This window comes from Procambarus clarkii, chromosome 61 (assembly GCF_040958095.1).
Source record: "Procambarus clarkii isolate CNS0578487 chromosome 61, FALCON_Pclarkii_2.0, whole genome shotgun sequence".
In the NCBI taxonomy this organism is placed as follows: domain Eukaryota; kingdom Metazoa; phylum Arthropoda; class Malacostraca; order Decapoda; family Cambaridae; genus Procambarus; species Procambarus clarkii.
The window spans coordinates 10,630,301-10,652,178 of record NC_091210.1 but is presented as its reverse complement, the minus strand read 5'-3'; the positions used below and the strand labels follow the sequence as shown (position 1 = coordinate 10,652,178).

The window sequence follows — 21,878 nt, the reverse complement described above, 5'->3', positions numbered from 1 at the left end:
CGTCCATCCTGTCCTTCCCGACCATCATGTCCTTCCCGACCATCCTGGCCTTCCCGACCATCATGGCCTTCCCGGACCATCCTGGCCTTCCCGACCATCCTGGCCTTCCCGACCATCCTGGCCTTCCCGACCATCCTGGCCTTCCCCGACCATCCTGGCCTTCCCGACCATCCTGGCCTTCCCGACCATCCTGTCCTTCCCGACCATCCTGTCCTTCCCGACCATCCTGTCCTTCCCGACCATCCTGTCCTTCCCGACCATCCTGTCCTTCCCGATCATCCTGTCCTTCCCGACCATCCTGGCCTTCCCGACCATCCTGTCCCTCCCGACCATCCTGTCCTTCCCGACCATCCTGTCCTTCCCGACCATCCTGTCCTTCCCGACCATCCTGTCCTTCCCGACCATCCTGTCCCTCCCGACCATCCTGTTCCTTCCCGACCATCCTGTCCCTCCCGACCATCCTGTCCTTCCCGCCCATCCTCTTCTCCCCGACCATCCTGTCCTTCCCGACCATTCCGTCCTTCCCGACCATCCTGGCCTTCCCGACCATCCTGGCCATCCCGACAATCCTGTTCTTCCCGCCCATCCTCTTCTCCCCGACCATCCTGTCCTTCCCGACCATTCCGTCCTTCCCGGCCATCCTGTCCTTCCCGACCATCCTGTCCTTCCCGACCATCCTGTCCTTCCCGACCATCCTTTCCTTCCCGACCATCCTGTCCTTCCCGACCATTCTGTCCTTCCTGACTATCACGTCCTTCCCGACCATCCTGTCCTTCCCGACCATCCTGTCCTTCCCGACCATCCTGTATTTCTCGACCATCTCGTCCTTCCCGACCATTCTGGCCTTCCCGACCATCCTGTCCTTCCCGACCATCCTGTCCTTCCCGACCATTCCGTCCTTCCCGACCATCCTGGCCTTCCCGACCATCCTGTCCTTCCCGCCCATCCTGTCCTTCCCGACCATCCTGTCCTTCCCGATCATCCTGTCCTTCCCGACCATCCTGTCCCTCCCGACCATCCTGTCCTTCCCGACCATCCTGTCTTTCCCGACCATCCTGTCCTTCAGGCCCATCCTCTTCTCCCCGACCATCCTGTCCTTCCCGACCATTCCGTCCTTCCCGACCATCCTGGCCTTCCCGACCATCCTGGCCTCCCCGACCATCCTGTCCTTCCCGACCATCCTGTCCTTCCCGATCATCGTGTCCTTCCCGACCATCCTGTCCTTCCCGACCATCTTGTCCTTCCCGACCATCCTGTCCTTCCCGACCATCATGTCCTTCCCGACCATCCTGTCCTTCCCGACCATCCTGTCCTTCCCGACCATCCTGTCCTTCCCGACCATCCTGTCCTTCCCGACCATCCTGTCCTTCCCGACCATCCTGTCCCTCCCGACCATCTTGTCCTTCCTGACCATCCTGTCCTTCCCGGCCATCCTGTCCTTCCCGACCATCCTGTCCTTCCCGACCATCCTGTCCTTCCCGACCATCCTGTCCCTCCCGACCATCCTGTCCTTCCCGACCATCCTGTCCTTCCCGACCATCCTGTCCTTCCCGACCATCCTGTCCTTCCCGACCATCCTGTCCTTCCCGACCATCCTGTCCCTCCCGACCATCCTGTCCCTCCCGACCATCCTGCTTCTCCCGACCATCCTGTCCGTCTCGACCATCCTGTCCCTCCCGATCATCCTGTCCTTCCCGACCATCCTGTCCTTCCCGACCATCCTGTCCTTCCCGACCATCCTGTCCTTCCCGACCATCCTGTCCTTCCCGATCATCCTGTCCTTCCCGACCATCCTGGTTTTCCCGACCATCCTGTCCCTCCCGACCATCCTGTCCTTCCCGACCATCCTGTCCTTCCCGAAAATCCTGTCCTTCCCGACCATCCAGTCCTTCCCGCCCATCCTGTCCCTCCCGACCATCCCGTCCTTCCCGACCATCCTGTCCTTCCCGACCATCCTGTCCTTCCCGCCCATCCTCTTCTCCCCGATCATCCTGTCCTTCCCGACCATTCCGTCCTTCCCGACCATCCTGGCCTTCCCGACCATCCTGGCCATCCCGACCATCCTGTTCTTCCCGCCCATCCTCTTCTCCCCGACCATCCTGTCCTTCCCGACCATTCCGTCCTTCCCGACCATCCTGTCCTTCCCGACCATCCTGTCCTTCCCGACCATCCTGTCCTTCCCGTCCATCCTGTCCTTCCCAACCATTCTGTCCTTCCTGACTATCACGTCCTTGCCGACCATCCTGTCCTTCCCGACCATCCTGTCCTTCCCGACCATCCTGTATTTCTCGACCATCTCGTCCTTCCCGACCATTCTGGCCTTCCCGCCCATCCTGTCCTTCTCGACCATCCTGTCCTTCCCGACCATTCCGTCCTTCCCGACCATCCTGGCCTTCCCGACCATCCTGTCCTTCCCGCCCATCCTGTCCTTCCCGACCATCTTGTCCTTCCCGACCATCCTGTCCCTCCCGACCATCCTGTCCTTCCCGACCATCCTGTCCCTCCCGACCATCCTGTCCCTCCCGACCATCCTGTCCCTCCCGACCATCCTGTCCTTCCCGACCATCCTGTCCTTCCCGTCCATCCTGTCCTTCCCGACCATCATGTCCTTCCCGACCATCCTGGCCTTCCCGACCATCCTGGCCTTCTCGACCATCCTGGCCTTCCCGACCATCCTGGCCTTCCCGACCATCCTGGCCTTCCCGACCATTCTGGCCTTCCCGACCATCCTGGCCTTCCCGACCATCCTGGCCTTCCCGACCATCCTGGCCTTCCCGACCATCATGTCCTTCCCGACCATCCTGTCCTCCCCGACCATCCTGTCCTTCCCGACCATCCTGTCCTTCCCGATCATCCTGTCCTTCCCGACCATCCTGGCCTTCCCGACCATCCTGTCCCTCCCGACCATCCTGTCCTTCCCGACCATCCTGTCCTTCCCGACCATCCTGTCCTTCCCGACCATCCTGTCCTTCCCGACCATCCTGTCCTTCCCGACCATCCTGTCCTTCCCGACCATCCTGTCCTTCCCGCCCATCCTCTTCTCCCCGACCATCCTGTCCTTCCCGACCATTCCGTCCTTCCCGACCATCCTGGCCTTCCCGACCATCCTGGCCATCCCGACCATCCTGTTCTTCCCGCCCATCCTCTTCTCCCCGACCATCCTGTCCTTCCCGACCATCCTGTCCTTCCCGACCTTCCTGTCCTTCCCGACCATTCTGTCCTTCCTGACTATCACGTCCTTCCCGACCATCCTGTCCTTCGCGACCATCCTGTCCTTCCCGACCATCCTGTATTTCTCGACCATCTCGTCCTTCCCGACCATTCTGGCCTTCCCGACCATCCTGTCCTTCCCGACCATCCTGTCCTTCCCGACCATTCCGTCCTTCCCGACCATCCTGGCCTTCCCGACCATCCTGTCCTTCCCGACCATCCTGTCCCTCCCGACTATCCTGTCCTTCCCGACCATCCTGTCCTTCCCGATCATCCTGTCCTTCCCGACCATCCTGTCCCTCCCGACTATCCTGTCCTTCCCGACCATCCTGTCCCTCCCGACCATCCTGTCCCTCCCGACCATCCTGTCCCTCCCGACCATCCTGTCCTTCCCGACCATCCTGTCCTTCCCGTCCATCCTGTCCTTCCCGACCATCATGTCCTTCCCGACCATCCTGGCCTTCCCGACCATCATGGCCTACCCGACCATCCTGGCCTTCCCGACCATCTTGGCCTTCCCGACCATCCTGGCCTTCCCGACCATCCTGGCCTTCCCGACCATCCTGGCCTTCCCGACCATCCTGGCCTTCCGACCATCCTGTTCTTCCCGACCATCCTGTCCTTCCCGACCATCCTGTCCTTCCCGACCATCCTGTCCTTCCCGACCATCCTGTCCTTCCCGATCATCCTGTCCTTCCCGACCATCCTGGCCTTCCCGACCATCCTGTCCCTCCCGACCATCCTGTCCTTCCCGACCATCCTGTCCTTCCCGACCATCCTGTCCTTCCCGACCATCCTGTCCTTCCCGACCATCCTGTCCCTCCCGACCATCCTGTCCTTCCCGACCATCCTGTCCTTCCCGACCATCCTGTCCTTCCCGCCCATCCTCTTCTCCCCGACCATCCTGTCCTTCCCGACCATTCCGTCCTTCCCGACCATCCTGGCCTTCCCGACCATCCTGGCCATCCCGACCATCCTGTTCTTCCCGCCCATCCTCTTCTCCCCGACCATCCTGTCCTTCCCGACCATTCCGTCCTTCCCGGCCATCCTGTCCTTCCCGACCATCCTGTCCTTCCCGACCATCCAGTCCTTCCCGACCATCCTGTCCTTCCCGACCATCCTGTCCTTCCCGACCATTCTGTCCTTCCTGACTATCACGTCCTTCCCGACCATCCTGTCCTTCCCGACCATCCTGTCCTTCCCGACCATCCTGTATTTCTCGACCATCTCGTCCTTCCCGACCATTCTGGCCTTCCCGACCATCCTGTCCTTCCCGACCATCCTGTCCTTCCCGACCATTCCGTCCTTCCCGACCATCCTGGCCTTCCCGACCATCCTGTCCTTCCCGCCCATCCTGTCCTTCCCGACCATCCTGTCCTTCCCGATCATCCTGTCCTTCCCGACCATCCTGTCCCTCCCGACCATCCTGTCCTTCCCGACCATCCTGTCCTTCCCGACCATCCTGTCCTTCCCGCCCATCCTCTTCTCCCCGACCATCCTGTCCTTCCCGACCATTCCGTCCTTCCCGACCATCCTGGCCTTCCCGACCATCCTGGCCTTCCCGACCATCCTGTCCTTCCCGACCATCCTGTCCTTCCCGATCATCCTGTCCTTCCCGACCATCCTGTCCTTCCCGACCATCCTGTCCTTGCCGACCATCCTGTCCTTCCCGACCATCCTGTCCTTCCCGACCATCCTGTCCTTCCCGACCATCCTGTCCTTCCCGACCATCCTGTCCTTCCCGACCATCCTTTCCTTCCCGACCATCCTGTCCTTCCCGACCATCCTGTCCTTCCCGACCATCCTGTCCCTCCCGACCATCTTGTCCTTCCCGACCATCCTGTCCTTCCCGACCATCCTGTCCTTCCCGACCATCCTGTCCTTCCCGACCATCCTGTCCTTCCCGACCATCCTGTCCCTCCCGACCATCCAGTCCTTCCCGACCATCCTGTCCTTCCCGACCATCCTGTCCTTCCCGATCATCCTGTCCTTTCCGACCATCCTGTCCTTCCCGACCATCCTGTCCCTCCCGACCATCCTGTCCTTCCCGACCATCCTGTCCCTCCCGACCATTCTGTCCTTCCCGACCATCCTGTCTCTCCCGACCATCCTGTCCCTCCCGACCATCCTGTCCCTCCCGACCATCCTGTCTCTCCCGACCATCCTGTCCCTCCCGACCATCCTGTCCCTCCCGACCATCCTGTCCTTCCCGACCATCCTGTCCTTCCCGACCATCCTGTCCTTCCCGACCATCCTGTCCTTCCCGACCATCCTGTCCTTCCCGATCATCCTGTCCTTCCCGACCATCCTGGCCTTCCCGACCATCCTGTCCCTCCCGACCATCTTGTCCTGCCCGACCATCCTGTCCTTCCCGACCATCCTGTCCTTCCCGACCATCCTGTCCTTCCCGACCATCCTGTCCCTCCCGACCATCCTGTCCTTCCCGACCATCCTCTCCTTCCCGACCATCCTGTCCTTCCCGCCCATCCTCTTCTCCCCGATCATCCTGTCCTTCCCGACCATTCCGTCCTTCCCGACCATCCTGTCCTTCCCGACCATCCTGGCCATCCCGACCATCCTGTTCTTCCCGCCCATCCTCTTCTCCCCGACCATCCTGTCCTTCCCGACCATTCCGTCCTTCCCGACCATCCTGTCCTTCCCGACCATCCTGTCCTTCCCGACCATCCTGTCCTTCCCGACCATCCTGTCCTTCCCGACCATTCTGTCCTTCCTGACTATCACGTCCTTGCCGACCATCCTGTCCTTCCCGACCATCCTGTCCTTCCCGACCATCCTGTATTTCTCGACCATCTCGTCCTTCCCGACCATTCTGGCCTTCCCGACCATCCTGTCCTTCCCGACCATCCTGTCCTTCCCGACCATTCCGTCCTTCCCGACCATCCTGGCCTTCCCGACCATCTTGTCCTTCCCTCCCATCCTGTCCTTCCCGACCATCCTGTCCTTCCCGACCATCCTGTCCCTCCCGACCATCCTGTCCTTCCCGACCATCCTGTCCCTCCCGACCATCCTGTCCCTCCCGACCATCCTGTCCCTCCCGACCATCCTGTCCTTCCCGACCATCCTGTCCTTCCCGTCCATCCTGTCCTTCCCGACCATCCTGTATTCCCGACCATCATGGCCTTCCCGACCATCCTGGCCTTCCCGACCATCCTGTCCTTCCCGACCATCCTGTCCTTCCCGACCATCCTGTCCTTCCCGACCATCCTGTCCTTCCCGACCATCCTGTCCTTCCCGATCATCCTGTCCTTCCCGACCATCCTGGCCTTCCCGACCATCCTGTCCCTCCCGACCATCCTGTCCTTCCCGACCATCCTGTCCTTCCCGACCATCCTGTCCTTCCCGACCATCCTGTCCTTCCTGACCTTCCTGTCCCTCCCGACCATCCTGTCCTTCCCGCCCATCCTGTCCTTCCCGACCATCCTGTCCTTCCCGCCCATCCTCTTCTCCCCGACCATCCTGTCCTTCCCGACCATTCCGTCCTTCCCGACCATCCTGGCCTTCCCGACCATCCTGGCCATCCCGACCATCCTGTTCTTCCCGCCCATCCTCTTCTCCCCGACCATCCTGTCCTTCCCGACCATTCCGTCCTTCCCGACCTTCCTGTCCTTCCCGACCATCCTGTCCTTCCCGACCATCCTGTCCTTCCCGACCATCCTGTCCTTCCCGACCATTCTGTCCTTCCTGACTATCACGTCCTTCCCGACCATCCTGTCCTTCCCGACCATCCTGTCCTTCCCGACCATCCTGTATTTCTCGACCATCTCGTCCTTCCCGACCATTCTGGCCTTCCCGACCATCCTGTCCTTCCCGACCATCCTGTCCTTCCCGACCATTCCGTCCTTCCCGACCATCCTGGCCTTCCCGACCATCCTGTCCTTCCCGCCCATCCTGTCCTTCCCGACCATCCTGTCCTTCCCGATCATCCTGTCCTTCCCGACCATCCTTTCCCTCCCGACCATCCTGTCCTTCCCGACCATCCTGTCTTTCCTGACCATCCTGTCCTTCCCGCCCATCCTCTTCTCCCCGACCATCCTGTCCTTCCCGACCATTCCGTCCTTCCCGACCATCCTGGCCTTCCCGACCATCCTGGCCTTCCCGACCATCCTGTCCTTCCCGACCATCCTGTCCTTCCCGATCATCCTGTCCTTCCCGACCATCCTGTCCTTCCCGACCATCCTGTCCTTCCCGACCATCCTGTCCTTCCCGACCATCCTGTCCTTCCCGACCATCCTGTCCTTCCCGACCATCCTTTCCTTCCCGACCATCCTGTCCTTCCCGACCATCCTGTCCTTCCCGACCATCCTGTCCCTTCCGATCATCCTGTCCTTCCCGACCATTCTGTCCTTCCCGACCATCCTGTCCTTCCCGATCATCCTGTCCTTCCCGACCATCCTGTCCTTCCCGACCATCCTGTCCTTCCCGACCATCCTGTCCTTCCCGACCATCCTGTCCCTCCCGATCATCCTGTCCTTCCCGACCATTCTGTCCTTCCCGACCATCCTGTCCTTCCCGCCCATCCTCTTCTCCCCGACCATCCTGTCCTTCCCGACCATTCCGTCCTTCCCGACCATCCTGTCCTTCCCGACCATCCTGTCCTTCCCGACCATCCTGTCCTTCCCGACCATCCTGTCCTTCCCGACCATTCTGTCCTTCCTGACTATCACGTCCTTGCCGACCATCCTGTCCTTCCCGACCATCCTGTCCTTCCCGACCATCCTGTATTTCTCGACCATCTCGTCCTTCCCGACCATTCTGGCCTTCCCGACCATCCTGTCCTTCCCGACCATCCTGTCCTTCCCGACCATTCCGTCCTTCCCGACCATCCTGGCCTTCCCGACCATCTTGTCCTTCCCTCCCATCCTGTCCTTCCCGACCATCCTGTCCTTCCCGACCATCCTGTCCCTCCCGACCATCCTGTCCTTCCCGACCATCCTGTCCCTCCCGACCATCCTGTCCCTCCCGACCATCCTGTCCCTCCCGACCATCCTGTCCTTCCCGACCATCCTGTCCTTCCCGTCCATCCTGTCCTTCCCGACCATCATGTCCTTCCCGACCATCCTGGCCTTCCCGACCATCATGGCCTTCCCGACCATCCTGGCCTTCCCGACCATCCTGTCCTTCCCGACCATCCTGTCCTTCCCGACCATCCTGTCCTTCCCGACCATCCTGTCCTTCCCGACCATCCTGTCCTTCCCGATCATCCTGTCCTTCCCGACCATCCTGGCCTTCCCGACCATCCTGTCCCTCCCGACCATCCTGTCCTTCCCGACCATCCTGTCCTTCCCGACCATCCTGTCCTTCCCGACCATCCTGTCCTTCCCGACCATCCTGTCCCTCCCGACCATCCTGTCCTTCCCGCCCATCCTGTCCTTCCCGACCATCCTGTCCTTCCCGCCCATCCTCTTCTCCCCGACCATCCTGTCCTTCCCGACCATTCCGTCCTTCCCGACCATCCTGGCCTTCCCGACCATCCTGGCCATCCCGACCATCCTGTTCTTCCCGCCCATCCTCTTCTCCCCGACCATCCTGTCCTTCCCGACCATTCCGTCCTTCCCGACCTTCCTGTCCTTCCCGACCATCCTGTCCTTCCCGACCATCCTGTCCTTCCCGACCATCCTGTCCTTCCCGACCATTCTGTCCTTCCTGACTATCACGTCCTTCCCGACCATCCTGTCCTTCCCGACCATCCTGTCCTTCCCGACCATCCTGTATTTCTCGACCATCTCGTCCTTCCCGACCATTCTGGCCTTCCCGACCATCCTGTCCTTCCCGACTATCCTGTCCTTCCCGACCATTCCGTCCTTCCCGACCATCCTGGCCTTCCCGACCATCCTGTCCTTCCCGCCCATCCTGTCCTTCCCGACCATCCTGTCCTTCCCGATCATCCTGTCCTTCCCGACCATCCTTTCCCTCCCGACCATCCTGTCCTTCCCGACCATCCTGTCCTTCCTGACCATCCTGTCCTTCCCGCCCATCCTCTTCTCCCCGACCATCCTGTCCTTCCCGACCATTCCGTCCTTCCCGACCATCCTGGCCTTCCCGACCATCCTGTCCTTCCCGACCATCCTGTCCTTCCCGACCATCCTGTCCTTCCCGACCATCCTGTCCTTCCCGACCATCCTGTCCTTCCCGACCATCCTGCCCTTCCCGACCATCCTTTCCTTCCCGACCATCCTGTCCTTCCCGACCATCCTGTCCTTCCCGACCATCCTGTCCCTCCCGATCATCCTGTCCTTCCCGACCATTCTGTCCTTCCCGACCATCCTGTCCTTCCCGATCATCCTGTCCTTCCCGACCATCCTGTCCTTCCCGACCATCCTGTCCTTCCCGACCATCCTGTCCTTCCCGACCATCCTGTCCCTCCCGATCATCCTGTCCTTCCCGACCATTCTGTCCTTCCCGACCATCCTGTCCTTCCCGCCCATCCTCTTCTCCCCGACCATCCTGTCCTTCCTGCCCATCCTGTCCTTCCCGACCATTCTGTCCTTCCCGACCATCCTGTCCTTCCCGACCATTCTGTCCTTCCCGACCATTCTGTCCTTCCTGACTATCACGTCCTTCCCGACCATCCTGTCCTTCCCGACCATCCTGTCCTTCCCGACCATCCTGTATTTCTCGACCATCTCGTCCTTCCCGACCATCCTGTATTTCTCGACCATCTCGTCCTTCCCGACCATTCTGGCCTTCCCGACCATCCTGTCCTTCCCGACCATCCTGTCCTTCCCGACCATCCTGTCCTTCCCGACCATCCTGTCCCTCCCGATCATCCTGTCCTTCCCGACCATTCTGTCCTTCCCGACCATCCTGTCCTTCCCGATCATCCTGTCCCTCCCGACCATCCTGTCCTTCCCGACTATCCTGTCCTTCCCGACCATCCTGTCCTTCCCGACCATCCTGTCCCTCCCGATCATCCTGTCCTTCCCGACCATTCTGTCCTTCCCGACCATCCTGTCCTTCCCGCCCATCTTCTTCTCCCCGACCATCCTGTCCTTCCTGCCCATCCTGTCCTTCCCGACCATTCTGTCCTTCCCGACCATCCTGTCCTTCCCGACCATTCTGTCCTTCCCGACCATTCTGTCCTTCCTGACTATCACGTCCTTCCCGACCATCCTGTCCTTCCCGACCGTCCTGTCCTTCCCGACCATCCTGTATTTCTCGACCATCTCGTCCTTCCCGACCATCCTGTATTTCTCGACCATCTCGTCCTTCCCGACCATTCTGGCCTTCCCGACCATCCTGTCCTTCCCGACCATCCTGTCCTTCCCGACCATCCTGTATTTCTCGACCATCTCGTCCTTCCCGACCATTCTGGCCTTCCCGACCATCCTGTCCTTCCCGACCATCCTGTCCTTCCCGACCATCCTGTATTTCTCGACCATCTCGTCCTTCCCGACCATTCTGGCCTTCCCGACCATCCTGTCCTTCCCGACCATCCTGTCCTTCCCGACCATCCTGTCCTTCCCATCCATCCTGTCCCTCCCGATCATCCTGTCCTTCCCGACCATTCTGTCCTTCCCGACCATCCTGTCCTTCCCGATCATCCTGTCCTTCCCGACCATCATGTCCTTCCCGACCATCCTGTCCTTCCCGACCATCCTGTCCTTCCCGACCATCCTGTCCTTCCCGACCATCCTGTCCTTCCCGATCATCCTGTCCTTCCCGACCATTCTGTCCTTCCCGACCATCCTGTCCTTCCCGACCATCCTGTCCTTCCCGACCATCCTGTCCCTCCCGATCATCCTGTCCTTCCCGACCATTCTGTCCTTCCCGACCATCCTGTCCTTCCCGCCCATCCTCTTCTCCCCGACCATCCTGTCCTTCCTGCCCATCCTGTCCTTCCCGACCATCCTGTTTTTCTCGACCATCTCGTCCTTCCCGACCATTCTGGCCTTCCCGACCATCCTGTCCCTCCCGACCATCCTGTCCTTCCCGACCATCCTGGCCTTCCCGACCATCCTGTCCTTCCCGACCATCCTGTCCTTCCCGACCATCCTGTCCCTCCCGACCATCCTGTCCTTCCCGACCATCCTGGCCTTCCCGACCATCCTGTCCCTCCCGACCATCCTGTCCTTCCCGACCATCCTGGCCTTCCCGACCATCCTGTCCTTCCCGACCATTCTGTCCTTCCCGACCATCCTGTCCTTCCCGACCATCCTGTCCTTCCCGACCATCCTGTCCCTCCCGATCATCCTGTCCTTCCCGACCATTCTGTCCTTCCCGACCATCCTGTCCTTCCCGCCCATCCTCTTCTCCCCGACCATCCTGTCCTTCCTGCCCATCCTGTCCTTCCCGACCATCCTGTCCTTCCCGACCATTCTGTCCTTCCCGACCATCCTGTCCTTCCCGACCATTCTCTCCTTCCCGACCATTCTGTCCTTCCTGACTATCACGTCCTTCCCGACCATCCTGTCCTTCCCGACCATCCTGTCCTTCCCGACCATCCTGTATTTCTCGACCATCTCGTCCTTCCCGACCATCCTGTATTTCTCGACCATCTCGTCCTTCCCGACCATTCTGGCCTTCCCGACCATCCTGTCCTTCCCGACCATCCTGTCCTTCCCGACCATCCTGTCCTTCCCGACCATCCTGTCCTCGTATCCCAGTTCATACCCCTATACTTTTAGGTGAGCACAGTTGCAAGCGTCTGACCTTCAGCATTTGACAGACAGACAAACAAAGGGTCAGACAGACATTCTCTCCTTCACCACAGCATCATTACTTCCTGTGTCTCATCTCTATGTCTTTTTTCCACAGTATTTCTCACTTTTCATCTAATATCGCTCTGCTATCCCGATGTGTCCGACATTTATTTGGTACTAACGTATTCCACCACTCGAAATTATATCCATTCCCTTGTTTTTTACCATTTTCTCTTTATATGTAGTTCATTTTTACGTCTCATTACTGTGTTTCTTTTTTCTATCTTTACTACTGCTTCCTCTCACCCTGTGTCTCCGTTTTTACGTCTTCACCCTCTCGACCTCATTGGTCCATCACCTCCTGTGTGTACACTCCCAGTGTCTAATGTCTCCGTGTTTACCATTCATGGTTGTTGCCTAAACGTGCTCATCCCATGTCTCTCTTCTTCGTTCTCAACTCTTGGTCCTCACTACCAGCGATTCTCTGCTCTTTATCCCTGCGTATCTCCCCCTTCATCCTGAACTCTTGTTTGTTACATCTTAGTCTCAGCATTGTCTCACTAATATGGCAACACCACGTATCACTATTCATTTCTCACTCATCTGCACTCCTCTATCTGTAACTATTTTCTTAATCTATGCTATACTCGTCACGTGGTATGTAAATGTCTACATTTCTTTTTTTAGGTTCATATTTTTGCAGAATCCTCTGCATTTATTATGTGCTCGTATGTGTTCTTGTTGCATGTTTTCAATGATAGTTTTGGAATCTGAATGTATGATGACATGCCGTCGATCATCAGCAAGGACGTGTTCTAAACATTTTTGAATGTCTACCGTCTGTGTTTGTAAAGTTGATCGCAAGTTTGAGTCTCTACCAATAGGATTTCCTGCCTAAACTGCAACTCCAAATTCTTGTCTCTCCTGGTATACTGAGTTGGTATACTGATATGAATGTTAAGTATATGAAGCTCTAGGATACCATGTATTCTTAAATATACATTGTTTATCTTTGTTGTGATTCATAGCAGATGGGAATCTGATTCTTCTTTCCTTGAAGAGCCAAAATGTTAAAGCGTGTTGGTAAATATTCACACGGTGCTTGTACAACGAAATCTACAAGTGTTTCCTAGTCACCTTTCTCACTGACTATATTTCTGATATCAAATGTATTGATGACATTTGTTGTAAAATGTTGTTGTTGTTGCTAAAGATTCGCTACCTGAAACAAAAAGGTCCAAGTAGCACGGGCTATGGTGAGCCCGTCGTGTAAAATGTGTCAACCAGTTGCTATTGGAGGCACATGTGAACAGTGTTACAGCTCCACTAAGTGTATAGTATGTTATAGTTAACTTTTCTCAATGAAGTCAGTATTTTGGTCACAATGTATTGAGCAAGGCCTTTTATCTAAATTGTAACCGCTGTTAGTTTGGTTTCTTCAGCTAAGTATTTTAGGCCATCATGGATTCGTCCACTGTAAGATGCACTGCGTTGTTCAGAACAACATCAACCTTGGCGGTCGCTGCATAATCAACAAGCACACTTCATGTATGTAAAACATCCTGAACCATCTAAGTCCCACTCCTACTTGCGGCCATGACTTTTTCTCATAATTTGCTATCGGAATTGCTCATTTTACATCCCCATATTGAATTTGCTTGTTAAATATTGAATAATCATTCCACACTAAGATATAACCCATTAACGGATACAGTTGTGAATGTGTAGGTGGTGAATGTTTGCTGACATAACTGAAACAGTGGATCTTGTTATGTCTAAAATTTCGATCACTGCACATGACACGTTACAATTGTTCTGATTACCAGACTTTGTTCTAATATGTGTTGAGATGAAAATCTAGTGTTTGGCATTTTTTCTTTTACATTTTTTAATGGTTTTTAAAGGCAACAAATGAAAGGAACCTGTTAAAGAAGAAACAATTGATTTTACATGTTGTTCTTTCTTTGTATGGGGTTGAGAACCCCATATAGCCTCAGGATTCATGGTGTTGAGAACCCCATATACCCTCATGATTCATGGTGTTGAGAACCCCATATAGCCTCATGATTCATGGTGTTAAGAACCCCATATAGCCTCATGATTCATGGTGTTGAGAACCCCATATAGACTCATGATTCATGGTGTTGAGAACCCCATATGACCTCAGGATTCATGGTGTTGAGATCCCCATATATCCTCATGATTCATGGTGTTGAGAACCCCATATAGTCTCATGATTCATGGTGTTGAGAACCCCATATAGCCTCATGATTCATGGTGTTGAGAACCCCATATAGCCCCATGAATCATGGTGTTGAGAACCCCATATAGCCCCATGATTCATGGTGTTGAGAACCCCATATAGCCTCATGATTCATGGTATTGAGAATGGTGAGCAAGAGGAGGGCGATTGTGGCTTTCATCTCGACTTGTGGGGGACCTGAAAGGCAATCTGGAGTCAAGGGGTGATTGTACCCTGGTAGTCAACTGTGGTAAACCTAAGAAGAGGTCTGTTTATCATAGGAAAGAATCTGTTGAGAGGTAAACCGATGTTGGAGCCTGTGTCTTGACCCCATGTTATGGACCCGAGCACAGCGTCCGAGCACGGAGCAGTGACGACCGCGCCATCTGTGGGTCAGCTCCCGAAACCCCCCTCCAAATGGACGACGCCATCTAGTGAGGACAGGATATACCGGCCACAGAGGCTGGTTTCCCGTCCTGATCAGCTCATAACATAGCCGCTGCTGACCTCTGGTGAGGTGACGCTTAGACAGCAACGCCATCTATGGAGCGGATAGGTGGACGTTTGTGTCTAAGCCTGTGAGTGAGGTGCCCTAGAGTGTCATCAGTACTAATGACGTGTCTGATTACAGAGTCGACCTGGGACTGCTGAATCGGACGGTGGATCAGTCTACCCAAGGCAGCCGTAGTATCTCCACGTGTTTGCTGCAGAAGCTGTGAGTCACCCCCTCGGATGAACACTGTTGTGTTAGCCTGCCTGTGAGGTGGCAGAACCAGGGATTGTCGTACCCGGGGCTGACTGGTGGAGAAGACTAGCCACTGGGGTGTTGTGGTGAGGAGAGTGATCTGTGGAATCACACGAGGCTCCTGCCTAGGGCTCGCAACCCTAGTATCGGTCGTGGAGTGGCCTACGAAGCGTAGCTGATTGGAACCTGCCAGCTACAGGCTGGATTTGTGGTTGAAGGCCTCCACGACGGTGCACCCAGTGGGACTGTGATTTGGCTGGCCGGTGGCCGGATTAGACTCGTCTAGAGAATCTACGGATTCGTCGTGAGGCCACGAGAAGAGGACCAAGGGCAAAGCATCGTTGAGCACCGTGGAATACTCCGCGTCTTCAGAGGAAGACCATACTGTACATTATAGTGTCTATACCCCCCCGTGTGATAATTTATATATTTATTTATTGGTGATGGTAATTATATATTTAATTTAGAGAATTTGTATCCCTTCCCCTATAATTTACTTGCGTTACGGAACACACCCCTTGAAAGCCACTACTAGCTTGGAGCCGGATACCCAAACTCTAATAACATCAGAGAAAGAACCCGTTGCGACCCAATAGGGCCGTAACACCCCATACTCAGGTTAGAGTATGGGGTGTTACACAACCATGGGGTGTTACGTATGGGGTGTTTGTAACCAAAACCTCAGCGTCAACTAAAACGCAAAAAGTCATCCAGTGGCCCCCCGGCAGAGCATAAGCCAGCCGCCCAGCACGGCTGAGGGCACACCAGGAGCCCACCAAGAGCTGCCAACCCCCGGCACCTCTCGGCTAAGCCGGCCCCCGAACACCATCACCCTGCCAGGAGAACCAGCCAGAACACGTCAAAAAAATCTATCAACAATCCCATGAGTCAAGGCGATATGTGCGCCAGGCGTCGTACAACCGGACCTTTGAATAGGGGATGCAAAACGGCAGTAACAAAGCCAAAACGTGAAAACAGAACGTGCTCAGGCAGCTCCCAGGCAGAGGAGGTGTCCAGACGTCCGCTCATCATCAAGGTTGAACCAGGAATCCTGGTCAGGGTTATATTTACCAGTACAAACTTTGAGAAGATTTGGACACTGATTAGGGCAGACTCAATCAAATTCCGTTCCACGAAACCACTGCAATTGGTAATGCTTTTCGCTCCTTCCCAATTAATAGTGTGATCACACAAACTTGTGTGTAGATAAAATGCACTAGATTTTTGGGCAGTTATAATACTCTTAGCATGTTGGGACCAACGCAACTGTAAGGAATTTCCTGTTTATCCAAGGTGCACAGACTCACACTCATTGCAGGGAATCGAATTCACACAACTTGCTGCACCAGGGGAGTTTTTTTTATTAAATTGGACTTGATCGTACAATTAGTGAATACCAAATAGATATTAAGATTCATAAAAACTGGGGAAAGTTTTTCATGTCATACTGCATGTCACGTGACAACAGGACTCCACCTGCCAAAGATTATCGAGGAATTCAAACATTGTTACGCATATAGGAATGTTTAGACCCACAAGCCTGGAAGTCATCAAATTCATTGATCTTAGTCACACGGGCTGGGTGCCTAAATTTTACCTCTTCAATAAGGATAGCAGTGCCTGAGGAAACCAAGAATCGACTCACGTCTGTGTAAATACCTGCTGAAGACTCTTAGTGGGTCGAGGAGGCCTACCTTTCCAGCAGTGCAATAGAATCAACTGAAAAAGGTGTATTCTTTTGGCGGGAGGCGTGCGAGGGAGGAGGAAGTACACACGCCAGGGCGAGGATTATCCCAGTGCCACCATAAACAATAACCTCCAGGCGGGGAGGAGGCCTGAAGTGGAGGGAGAGAAGGGGAGGCTCACAAACCTGTTTGTATTACAGCAGGCTTGGAGATGAATATGTGTGTCTTTTCAGATGTACGGTGAGTTTGTAGTGCTAAACATAATGCATCAGTGAAACTTCGTGTTAATTGTGTGTGACCGCTGCCTGTGGCGGGCATCCCCCCCCCCCTCCCTTTCCAAGCCTCTCGAAGGTCTTGCCAGTCTATCCAGCAAACCACTCCCGGCGGCTGACCCGACGTCCACCGTCACCCCACGGCTACCGTCATCCCACTGCCACCCCACGCCCACCCTCACCCCACGCCCATCTACGTCACATGCCCTGCGGCTCCACCACCAGGAAAGGGTGGACGGATACATGTGGTGTGGTCAAGAGAGGGAGAGGGTCACCAGTGTGCCAATGATTGTTTGAAAAAGATAAATTGATTCCAGCCCGGTGGTAAACACTGCGAGTATCGTGTTGAGTGCACCACACCCAGTGAGCCAGAATACATTCACCAGTGTGTAGTGATATAAAAGGAAATTATCCATGACTCGAGTGCCACCCCCCCCCCCTATGTGAAGTGTTTTTCCCCTCCCCTGTAGTGTGTGTGGTGTTTTCCACTCCCCCTCCCCCTACTTCCTACGATCAGGCGATCACACCTTTCCCTCCCTGCCCATGCCAGCACACAGCCTCCCATGCATCCCCACCCACCATCTTCACGTGCCCACCCACTCAAGGCATCTGCCTAGACATGGCGCATGGTGTACGGAACTACCAAGTTCCACCCAGCTAGGAGGGAAGCACCACTCAGGAGCCTGATGCTCCTGAGTGCTGAGTCAGAGTCCGAGGTTTATAACGCTATCGTTTCATTTGCTCCGGGCTCCTCAGGAGGCTACACAGGGGTAAGACCTCAACATGTGAAGGAAATGGTGAACCCTGTTCTTGGCCCAGCTGCAGAGGCGCTCCTGACAGTAATCACAATGTTTGTCAACAACTGCCTCGCCGGGTTAATCCCTGATGAAATCAAACCATTCTTCTTTGGTGCATCCCTATGTACCCCGAAAAAGAAGGGGGAGGGATCAGACCCATTGCCGTTGGTAATACCCTTCGCCACCTAGTTGCAAGGGCTGCTGTCAGAAGTATCCAAATGGAAGCAGCCACCATGCTGCAACCCAACCAGCTGGGGTTTGGGGTCCCCTCAAGGTTGTGAAGCAGCAGCTCATGCTGCACGAGCCTACATTAGCTCTCTTACTGAAGACCAGGCAGTAGTAAAATTAGATTTCAAAAACGCTTTCAACTCGGTCAAAAGAGATGTAGTCCTCACCGCAATCCAGGAACATTGCCCAAGCATTCTCCCCTTTGTGTCAGCTGGTTCCAGCATAGACTCAACCCTCCTGTTTTGCGAACACGAAGTCACCTCAGCAAACGGAATTCAACAGGAAGACCAATTGCACCTTTCTTATTTTGCATAGTGGTTCGAGATATCAAAAGCAGACTAAAATGAGCTCAACGTCTGGTTCCTGGATGATGGCACTCTGGTAGGCACACAAGACTCCCTTCTGGAAGATCTGCAGCTGGTGAAGTCACAGGGGAAGACCCTGGATTTCGTTCTTAACCCCTCCAAGTGCGAAGTTAAAAATGATGAGCTCCTCAAGTCAATATTCAGGAAGGCACTCAACTAAGATTTAGATGACAGTCAGTGGGACCAAGCAAAACTACCAGTGAGATCCGGGGGAATAGACATATGAAAGGCAACTGAGGGAGCACTTCCAGAATGTACAGCAGCCAACGAATTAGTAGGGCAGATCCTACTGGAGCGTATGAGTAACACAGCGGGAACTCATGATCAAAAGTTCATCGAAGCAGCCAGTCAATGGAAAACCATTGCACACCCTCTACCCCGACCACAGGCCCTAAAAAACCACAAGTAGGCCCACTGGGATAGCCCCATAAAAAAAAGACCTCTACAACAATGCTTGAAAACTCAGATGCTGAGAACAAAGCCCGCCTCCAAACAGTAACAGCACTCCATGCCACAGTTTTTTTTATTTGCTGTGCCCAATCCAGCCCTGGGAACTCGCCTCAATTATGACGCCCTCAGCATTGGAGTTGCCCATTGCCATGCCGCCCCCATTCTCGCCGAATGTAGATGCATCTGTGGAATGGCGATAGCAGAGCAATATGGTCGTCATAGTCTGGTAAGTCGTAAATCCCAGGGTAAGACTGCAAGACATGAAGAAGTCAACAAAAAACATCAAGAGGAGCCTCGTCACGGCCCGCTGCCCAGCACAAAGAGAACCACACTTATTCAGACCCAACGAACCTCTGAAGCACCCAGAAAGCTTACCATCCTTCCTTGGAAGGATGGTAAGCTTTCCAAGCACTGGCACCAACTTGACCTGATTCTTACCAGGCGTGCAAGTCTACCCAGCATCAAGATTACACGTAGCTACCAGAGTGCTGTCTGTGACACCGACCACTTCCTGGTATGTAGCAGAGTCAAGATGCAACCAAAGAAGATTCATCACTCGAAAAGGGCGGGCAGACCTCGCATCGACACCACCAAGACCCGCAACCAGGACAAGGTGGAATATTTTGCACACGTGCTCGAGGAAACTCTCCCTGGCCCAGCCGAGGTCACTGCCTGTAAAAGATGGGAGCACTTCAGAGACGCTGTGTTCAACTCTGCCATTTCCACCTTTGGCAAGAAGACCAGCAGGTCGGCAGACTGGTTCGAGGCTCACTCGGAAGAGATGACACCTGTCATTGAGGAGAAGAGAAACGCCTTGGCAGCCTACAAAGCCTGCCCAAGTCAGCGCAACTTACAGATCCTTCGGACCGTCCACTGCAAAGTGCAGCAGAGCGCCAGGCGATATGCCAACAACTATTGGCTCCAGCTCTGCTCCCAGATACAGACTGCAGCAGATACAGGCAATGTAAGGGGAATGTATGACGGCATCAAGCAGGCCCTCGGGCCAATCCAGAGGAAGACCGCTCCTCTGAAATCTGCCACTGGCGAGGTGATTCAGGACCAGACACTGCAGCTGAAGCGCTGGGTCAAGCACTACTCTGAGCTATACGCCAGGGACAATGTGGTCACCGAAGACGCCCTGAGCACCATTGAGTGTCTGCCTGTGTTAATGGAGCTTATTATAGATTTGTGGGTTGGTTGGTGGTGTTGTCGTCGTTGATCCTTCTCTACGGACAACCCAACCCACAACTCGGAAGAATGCTTATACCTCTCTAGGAGATCACACTAGGCGCTTCTGGCCCTTGGAGAGGGGCTCAACGTCACACATTTAGGGGATGCGGCTCCAACACTTAGCCTCGTTGTCACGTGCACACACCCACTTGAGCCGCTGTGACTCCCCACTCTCTCCTTAGGTGATATGATCTCCTCAATCCCCTTTGACTTATTTGTATTACCTTCTACCCTGTCCACAGCATTGGTTCTTGGTTCTTTCTCTCTCTCTCTCCTTCTGTACTATTTCATGGGAAGCCTCACTAGGACTCAAATACCAGCAAATTTGAATACATTTACTGGACAGAGCACATACACAATACATATACACATATAATAATAATGAATCCTATACTCTATACTATTACAATCCGGTTGCTCTCCAACACCATCAGAACTCTATTATCAGTTTACCAAGTGGTATCCTATCTTCTGATTCACCGCCTGATACTATCAACCTCCTCAAGTAGATCAAGTTTACATACACCGTTGCACTATCAACAAGAGAAATATATATATATATATATATATATATATATATATATATATATATATATATATATATATATATATATATATATATATATATATAAATATATATATATATATATATATATATATATATATATATATATATATATATATATATATATATATATTATTAAATATGACCGAAAAAGTAAGATTAATAATTCTAACACGAATTTTCTCAATCTTTCGTACATTACGCTTCACTGTTGGAGGTAAATCAAAAATCAATTCTCCAAAATTCATTTTTATTTCTAGTCTGACGCGACACGGGCGCGTTTCGGAAAACTTATTACATTTTCAAAGACTTTAGTTCACAAATACACAACTGAATAGAACTTACGTATCTCCGATTTTATATCTACATTTGAGTGAGGTGGAATGGGTGATGTGGCATTAACACAAGACAGAACAAAATGTGGTATTAATAGGGTATTAATTTCATCAACACAAGACAGAACAAGGGTATTAATAGGGTATTAATTTCATCAACACAAGACAGAACACGAAACAATGGATATTGAATAGAAGTGTTTGTAGAAAGCCTATTGGTCCATATTTCTTGATGCTTCTATATTGGAGCGGAGTCTTGAGGTGGGTAGAATATAGTTGTGCAATAATTGGCTGTTGATTGCTGGTGTTGACTTCTTGATGTGTAGTGCCTCGCAAACGTCAAGCCGCCTGCTATCGCTGTATCTATCGATGATTTCTGTGTTGTTTACTAGGATTTCTCTGGCGATGGTTTGGTTGTGGGAAGAGATTATATGTTCCTTAATGGAGCCCTGTTGCTTATGCAACAGGGCTCCATTAAGGAACATATAATCTCTTCCCACAACCAAACCATCGCCAGAGAAATCCTAGTAAACAACACAGAAATCATCGATAGATACAGCGATAGCAGGCGGCTTGACGTTTGCGAGGCACTACACATCAAGAAGTCAACACCAGCAATCAACAGCCAATTATTGCACAACTATATTCTACCCACCTCAAGACTCCGCTCCAATATAGAAGCATCAAGAAATATGGACCAATAGGCTTTCTACAAACACTTCTATTCAATATCCATTGTTTCGTGTTCTGTCTTGTGTTGATGAAATTAATACCCTATTAATACCACTTCTTGTTCTGTCTTGTGTTGATGAAATTAATACCCTATTGTTCTGTCTTGTGTTAATGCCACATCACCCCTTCCACCTCACACAAATGTAGATATAAAATCGGAGATACGTAAGTTCTATTCAGTTGTGTATTTGTGAACTAAAGTCTTTGAAAATGTAATAAGTTTTACGAAACGCGCCCGTGTCACGTCTGACTAGAAATAAAAATGAATTTTGGAGAATTGATTTTTGATTTACCTCCAAAAGTGAAGCGTAATGTACGAAAGATTGAGATAATTCGTGTTAGAATTATTAATCTTACTTTTT

The 21,878-nt window shown here is 53.6% G+C and overlaps 1 protein-coding gene across 1 annotated transcript in view; it reads right to left on the bottom strand.

The window, feature by feature from the left end:
• LOC138354117 (uncharacterized) overlaps positions 1-21,878 on the bottom strand; it is a 92,519-nt gene that overhangs the window by 26,744 nt on the left and 43,897 nt on the right. The window contains exon 5 of the mRNA XM_069307981.1: positions 18,764-18,837. Within this exon, the coding sequence (XP_069164082.1) occupies positions 18,764-18,837 (74 nt within the window). The remainder of the gene's footprint in view (positions 1-18,763; positions 18,838-21,878) is intronic.